The 7,983-nt window shown below is 29.7% G+C and overlaps 1 protein-coding gene across 1 annotated transcript; it reads right to left on the bottom strand.

Annotated features, from left to right (window-relative positions):
- Window positions 1–222: 222 nt before the first annotated feature.
- LOC130945058 (UDP-glycosyltransferase 87A1-like) lies at window positions 223–2,937 on the bottom strand. The gene is made up of 2 exons (XM_057873720.1): window positions 2,418–2,937; window positions 223–1,428 (listed from the first exon to the last, which is right to left on the bottom strand). The coding sequence occupies exons 1-2, from the start codon at window positions 2,908–2,910 to the stop codon at window positions 458–460; spliced, it is 1,464 nt and encodes a 487-aa protein (XP_057729703.1). The 5' UTR covers window positions 2,911–2,937; the 3' UTR covers window positions 223–457.
- Between the last annotated feature and the right edge of the window lie 5,046 nt (window positions 2,938–7,983).

Below are 7,983 nucleotides of genomic sequence, written 5' to 3'. Positions count from 1 at the left end.
TCTTTTTTCTTATATTCGTTTTTTTTTACAGTAAAACACTGGTCTTTTAAAACTAATTAACTTTCATATATGAATTAAATTAATTAGAATGTCAGAAAGTTTTAGATATCATCAATAGTTTGAACTCAAACCATGTGAAAGTAAATTATAAAAACATTCATTCTATTAAAGTAACATGCTTGTAGAGAAATAAGAACATGCTTGGTTGAGATTTAACTCTGACACTAGTACATCAACCCATACATTGATCGATTTCTTAAACAAGAATTAAAAAGAAAATAAAAACATTATAAATCCTCAACTAGCTAGAATCTAGCTAGATGAATTCTTTATTTGAACTATATAAGTTTCTATATCGCATTCAAGTAAGTTTATTGGTGGTAGATTTAATTCCCTTAACTCATGCATGGAATCATGGGCTTGGGCCTCAAAGGTTGAATCTCAGAATCAGGCCTGTTCACTTTTTATCTTGGGCTTGGATTTGTGAAACATAATCAATGAAAGAATCAAGATTGGTCTCAGTTGATCCACCAGGAGAAATAGCCTTTTGGCAAGCCTCCCTAAGCTCCAAAGCCCTTTTCCTCATTTCTTTGATCTCATTATTTTCACCATCCATAAACCTTCTCACAAGGTCACATATTTCTTCCCTTGACACAAAATTCTCCTTCCCAATCTTTTTCCTCACTCTCCATCCTGCCCTCCAATCCTCCACAAACCTCTTGCTGTTGGGCACTTGGTCCCAAAATATAGGGTATGTGAGCACTGGCACCCCGGAGAAAGCAGCTTCTAAAGACGAGTTCCAGCCGCAATGCGACCAGAACCCGCCTATAGCCGGGTGGCATAAGACCTTAAGTTGTTCAACCCAAGGAACCACAATACCTTGTTCCCCAAGGCAACCATTAAGTTTCGTAGTTTCGCCACGTGCCACCCAGAGATAGGACACTCCGCTATCTCTAATCCCGGCAACAATTTCATCCATTTGAGCACTTGAAACTGAAAGAAAGCTTCCTTGTGAAATGTATAAGACTGAACCATCAGGCTGACAATCTAGCCATTTGAAGTACTCAGGAGTTTGTTCCTCCTCATGATTATGAGCATGACCATTGCTAATTAGGTTGGCATTAGAGGCAAAAGAGTCACCATTGGATTGGGCCAAAGTTGTGTTTTTGGGCTTGAGTTTGAAGAAAGGGACACTTGGGCCCACAGGGTAGACAGGAATGTTGTATTTGGATCTTAGAGCATCCACTGCTTGGGGTTCAAGCTCATAGGCTGTGGTGAACATAAGGCATTGGGCTTTTGAAACTAAGTTTACAGTGTTCAATGCTCGCTCCAATAGCCTCAGGTCCTCCCCATGAAGCACTGTTGGAAGGTCTCTAATTTGTGTTGGGCTCATTCCGGGGATGTAGTCCACCACTTCATCTCCAATTTCTGATTATTACAAAAAATGTTAAACCACCAATGAAGCCATGTTTGTGAATTGTGAGTTTTGTTATACAGTTGTAGAGTTTAATTTTAATGTATTCACAGAGAGTATATAATTGCATTTATTCTTTTAAATGACTATACATAGTATCAATATAAAAAATAGTTAATTTTACTGATTTAATGTTATCTAATTGAATGCATGTGTAAAACTATTTTACACTAACAGACATCAAAATTAAATGGGATATTTGTAACAATATATAGATATTCTTAAATGAATATATATTTACAATTATATATAATTTACAAATAAAAAATAATTATATATTTTATATTTTTAGATTAATATTAAAATAATGTTTGAACAAATAAATTTAGAAAATGAAAATCACAAAAGACTTGTAAAATATTTAAAAATTTGACCGAAATGATATTATTAAATAAGGTGAGTTCTATGGTGTTTTTATTATAGTGCTTAAATTGTCTAACTTATTTTTTAAAATAAAAAATAAAATATTTAAAATAAAAAATAAATCATACAAAATTTATTAAATATTATTTATTTACTTTTTTTAGTATCTTGGTACAATGTGATAACTAGACACTATAACATTCAACATTAAATAAATAGCAGTATTTTTACTGACTAAAAGTATGACATGATTAATACGAATACTTAGGTGACAATTTTATATAGTGATGGATTATTTTTGACAAATTTTTTTATTATTTCAAAAAAGTTAGTCATTTATTTTCACCTCTTAAAATTATTTTATCAGAGTATTTTGAATTTATCTTTGATAGTTTGTTTATACATATTATATTAGAGAGACATGATATTTAATGAAATCACTCTTTTACACACCCTCCGAAAGACAACTTTTTCTATTTTTTAACTTCTGATCAATAATCATTTTTAATATTAAAAACAAAGGATATTTAAAAGTAGGGTTTATAACATTAATCTCTACTAAAATGTTCGAAAATAGAACCTGAAATCTGAATGGGAAAATGACCATTCTCCTTGAGCATGTCAAAATGGTAGAGCAAGGAGTAAACCGTGGCGGACATGGGCCACAGCGAAGCCACCGGAATATTCTTCCGGTTGGCAACACCAATGGACCAAACCAGTTTGGTGTCAGCAATAATGGCGGTGACCGGAGGGTCAAGGCGGTCCAACAAGTCCTCAAAGGGACCCTCCATTTTGGTGGAAACCGCATTCATGAAAGCAGGGAAGTCCTTCGCTCGATCAAGCTCCGAGGGAATAACGTTCGGAATCGTGGCGAAACGAACGTTGTCGGGTTTTGCTTCGTTTCTTATGAAACCGTGCCATTCTTCGGTGACCACGAAGGATACTATGATGTCTGGTTTTCTTGTGGCTAGCATCGAGCAGAGGTTCATCATGGGGTTTACGTGGCCCCTTCCAGGGTACGGCATTGCCACCACGTGGCACATGGATTTGGATTCCACGTGGATAGTTCCCATGACGATTATGCTCTTCTTTGAATGGAGAATTTAATGTTATTTGGGTTTGGAGGGACAATGAGGTTTGAAGGTGTTTATATATACATAGAAGAGGAATACTTTATAGTTATATTGGAGCAGAGAATTATATTCTATTATTCTTACATTATTGTGATGGATGGGAAGAAGATAATTCATCATGTCATTTTTCGATTTTCGGACTATGATCATTTTATTTGTTCATTTTTTTCTCTATTTTATCACTTTAATTTGTGTTCTTTTTTTCCAGTGAAGTTGATATCTAAAAGTCGTTAGATGAAAATGTAATCAAATTAATCAAATTATCTAACAACTCTCAAATATCAATTTCAAATAAAGTCGACTGCACCTAAATTTTTACCTTTTTTATTATATATGCTATGTTTTGTGGGACGATCTTTAATTTTAAGCAAAATTTGAAGAGAATTTTGAATGGATTACACCTGTATTTATCATAATTTTTATCTTAAAATATGAGGCTATAAAATTTTGAGGAGAAAAAATAGTATTTATAAACAGTATAATTAGATATTTTTTAAATATTATCTTTTATTTCATTAAAAAAAACAAAATAAAAAATATATAATTTTTTTAATTTTTTAAATAACTAATACATAAAAGTAAATATTTAAATTAAATAAATAATAATAAATTCTTAAAAAATTTATTAAAAACTAAAAGTTAAAATACAACTAGCATTTCTTATTTACAAAAGGCACTATATGAAGTGCATGTTAGATATAAAAGTAGTGTAGCAATTAATAATATGATCCTTTTGGAGAATTTCGAAACAAAATAAGAGTAATGGTTAGTTGCATGATTGTTCATGTCTGATTTATTTTAGCCCTTATTGGGCTGCTCTTTAAATGCATTGTACAATAATGGTTATTATGGAGAAATCATAGTCTGCAGAGTTGTTGTAATAATTTCTACTTTCTCCATATCCAATTGTTCACAATAAATTACTAAATTAGTTATTATATATTTATATATAAATATATATATTATTTAATTTATTTTTAATATATATTTTATATTAATAACTAATTTAAAATTAAATTTTATGATATATATATGTTTTCAATCCATCAAATAAACAAATGCATTATTTTTTAAAATTTTACAAATTTATTAAGAAAATTATTAGCAATACTTTTTTAAATATTCTGTATTGTTCACTAGTTCTATAAGACTGTCATATATATGATCACCTATATATAATTAAGAATAATCATGTTTCATGCACAATTATAAGGTGCAAGTGGATGTGTAAATGAATTACAATCATGCATTAGGTGTACTTTAGTCCAGAAGTTAAAATACCTTAAAATCTAAAAATGATTTTTATATTTTATTTTTCTAAGAAAAAATATGATTCCTTGAAATAATTTTTTTTTAAATATTTTAAAATGAACTTCAAACTTACTATATTTTGAGGGAGACAAAATTAAATGTATTTAAGGTCGATAATTAATCTCGATTAAATATTATAAAAATATATGGGAATATTGACACCTATTTTATTATTGTAATCTGTAAATATGAATTCATGATTTCAACGTTATCTTTTGTGTTATTTCTAAATACTCAAATTTGTATATGAAAAATAAAAGAAATCGACCAATGAATATAGCATTCTAGCGAAAATGAATAAATAATATAACGAAATTAATAATTTTGAAGAAAAACCCCAAATATCTTTACATTCATAGGTAGCTAGTCATAAAAAAAAAAACATTCATAGGTAGATAAATGGGCCAATCGAGGCCGAAATAAACTAACAAATGGCCAAAAACATGAATAGCCCGTTTATTGTATCAAGACGTTTTAATTTTATTAAAAGGGAAGTGTTTTGGGTCTATGTTCACTGATTAAAAAAAAAAGAACTATGGTTCTTTGACAAAAAAAAAAAAAAAAGAGAAGAGGAATTAGGGTTCTTTATTGCTATGACGCCAAACCCTAAACTTAAGAGTCTATAATTCAACTCCAAAAAAAAAAAAAGAGTCTATAATTTTTTTTTTCTTTTTTAAGTTGAATAAAATTTAAAAGTTGTCTATATTGGTCGTTTTCATTAATTTACTATTAAAGTGGCAAGCTAAAATATTAAAGTGATAGAATGTGTAACATCTGAATTTAATCTAAATTATATGACTTTTAAATTTTATTAGATCAAAACTGGAAAAAAAATATAGGGATTAAAAGTAAAAAAATTAATATTTTATAAGACCAATTAAGCTTTAATTCTTTGATATCAGGAACACTAAAATGTGTTTATAAAAAAATAGGGAGAATTACTCTAATATTAGAGGAGTTCATTGTTAAAAAGTACTTTTTAGTTTCTATACTAAAATTACTCCAAATGATTAATTTAAGCAATATTTAAGGAGAATATCCAAAAAAAAAAATGATAAGAAAATACTATTCTTTTGTTGTCAATGTTCTTTTCTCTTTCTCCTTCGTTATGGGCTTTTCTTGTCATCTCCACCTTTTTTTATATATCTTTGTTTGAAGAACTCAAGATTGGCGCTTTTTTTTTTTTATATGAAAGTAAAAGTAGTGATATATTTTAATATTATAATTTTTTGTATTTTTTAAAAATGTGGAAGATATATAAATCCGAGGGTCCGATTTCTATAATTTAATTTTTTTAATTTTTTTAACAAAAATCTCTTGGTCTGATTTCTGTACTTCTCACAAATCGAACAGTCCAATTTTTGTTTATCTAATTAAACAGTTCCACATTTGAAAATAACACCCCATCAATCCATATTTTAAAAAAACACCTATGCTACTCCAATATCAAAAACAGAAGTATCCTCAAAATTCAATATATGGTTAAGTAGATAGAAAAGAAATCCAAGAAAGAAAAAAAAACTTGCACACCTTAGATAATGCAGCCATACAAAATATTCTTTAGATAATGCAACCAAACAACAGGCACAAAGCTTTATAATAAGAATAAATTACCATTTGTACTCGTAAAAGATATAGAAGCTGACAAATATACTCATATAAGAATAAAACGACAATTGTAACCACGGAAGATGGCTTCTATGTGCCAAGAGTACCCTAACGGACCAATTACATACCCTGGGTACTCTTGGCACACGGAAGCCATCTACCGTAGTTACACTTGTTGTTTTATTCTTATATGGGTACATTTGTCGGGTATCTTTTATGGATACAAATAGTAATTTATTCTTATAATAATTATAAAACCACAAATACTAATAAAATTCTAGCGAGTAATCTCCAATGTCAGGATAAATTTCCTGCATAAAATTTATTGAAAGAAATTATAATTAAAAATGGAGATAAACATATATCAAGTTTCAATCCAATTCATCATGATATTTTATCTATCGACAATTTATCACTGGTATTTTTATATGAAATGTGTAACAAAAGAATTAAGGATACTATAATCAATGAGGTCAGAATTAAAACTGAAATTACATTCCAATTCCAAACAAATTAAAAAAAAATTAAAGATAACAATTTCAATTCCAATTCCAAACAAATTAAAAACTGAAATCACATTTCAATTTCAAATACATACATAAGGTTGAAAAAACCTAGAACAAACCTAGAACAATTGTTTAGACGAATTGAAATAAATCTAGAAAATTGTTTCAATTTCAATTTTATTGAAATAATAAAACACATTCCAATTTCAATTCCAAGTACATTTGAATTCCAATATTTTAAATCTAGAATAAATCTGTGCTTGAAAAAGATCAACAGGAACAGGAAGATGCGAGGAGGGAGAGAGACAAGGGAGACGACACAAACAGGAAGCACAACTCGAGCAGACATGGAGGCGAGAGATGCGTGAGCAACTGAGCTCAGACGAAGGGAGAGGCCATACGCGAGCACAAGCACGAGCAAGAACGCGAACACGAACACGAACGGAGGTGAGATGTGATGATGAACACGAACGCAAATGATTGATAGTGAATCTTCCTTCTAGAATAAGGAGCTCGGTGGTCGTGCAAATCCAGATCAGTGGCGAGACGGCGTCAACGTTGGTGGAGCCTCCACGAATTTGGAAAAAAATTGGCTAGGGTTTGATTTTCATGGAGGAATTGCTGTTAGGGTTTGGTTTTTTGTGAAATAAGGAGTGAAAAATTTGAAGAAAGAGGGTTAGAGTTAAAGGACATTTTAGCTTTTTACATTGTTATACACATTCCATTCCCATTAGAATTAAAGATAACCATGGGGAAGATGGGAATTAAATTGGTGGTAATTGAATTTCTTGGAATAAAACATACCCGAGAATAATTTTTTAAACTTTGAACCAAACATGGGAATAAGATATTCACATCTCAAAATTCTTGAGAATACACTTGTATTCTCTCCAACCACACACACTCTTAAGGAGCAAACTTGTAAAGAAAAGAATAAACTACAAGTCGAGAGAATGAAATTAAAATATTTAATAATGACTCTTGCTATGTCATGGACTTTGCCTGTTGTTTTTCTGGAGTAAATATTTAATTCGGTCTTTGTCCATTTTCACAAAGAACAAAGCGATTTCTGTCTAAAAAAGGGGACACTTCGACCCTTAACTTTTTTATTTTAGGACAATACGATCCCTCTATTAAAAAAATTTGTTAAATAATAACAAAAATTAGTTTTGTGAGGATTTTATTTGTATTTTGTGGGAGTTTTAAACCTTTACAAACTATTAATAAGTTTGTTTTCAAAAAATTCCTTCATCAATGGTGGTTAAGTGAAGAAAAACCATTGATAAAAATGATGCTGTAAAAAAAAGTGATTGTAGTACAAATATTTTTTAGGGAAAAAAATAACATCGAATAAGAAATGAAAGAAGAGAACTTTAATGTTGATAATATTAGTATTGGTGACGATGACGGTAGAGGAGATAATGACGATAAAGTAATAAAAATAATAGAGATAGGAGTGATAATAATGTAGATGAAGAAGGTAGTGGTAGTATTTGATTAAATTATTGAAAAGAATTTTGTGGAGGTTTAAAACCCCCCACAAAATTAATTTTTGTTATTATTTAACGGATTTTTTAACAGAAGGATC

This window comes from Arachis stenosperma, chromosome 1, assembly GCF_014773155.1.
Source record: "Arachis stenosperma cultivar V10309 chromosome 1, arast.V10309.gnm1.PFL2, whole genome shotgun sequence".
Classification (NCBI taxonomy): Eukaryota; Viridiplantae; Streptophyta; class Magnoliopsida; order Fabales; family Fabaceae; genus Arachis; species Arachis stenosperma.
Note: the sequence above shows the minus strand (reverse complement) of the source record. Positions and strands in the feature narration are given on the sequence as shown.

Bases quoted from the DNA above. Each gene is read 5' to 3' on its own strand.
- LOC130945058 (XM_057873720.1), bottom strand. From the start codon at position 2,910: ATGGGAACTATCCACGTGGAATCCAAATCCATGTGCCACGTGGTGGCA. The intron at 1,429-2,417 runs GTTCTATTTTCG...TGTAATAATCAG, and splicing joins TTTTCCCATTCAGATTTCAG to AAATTGGAGATGAAGTGGTG.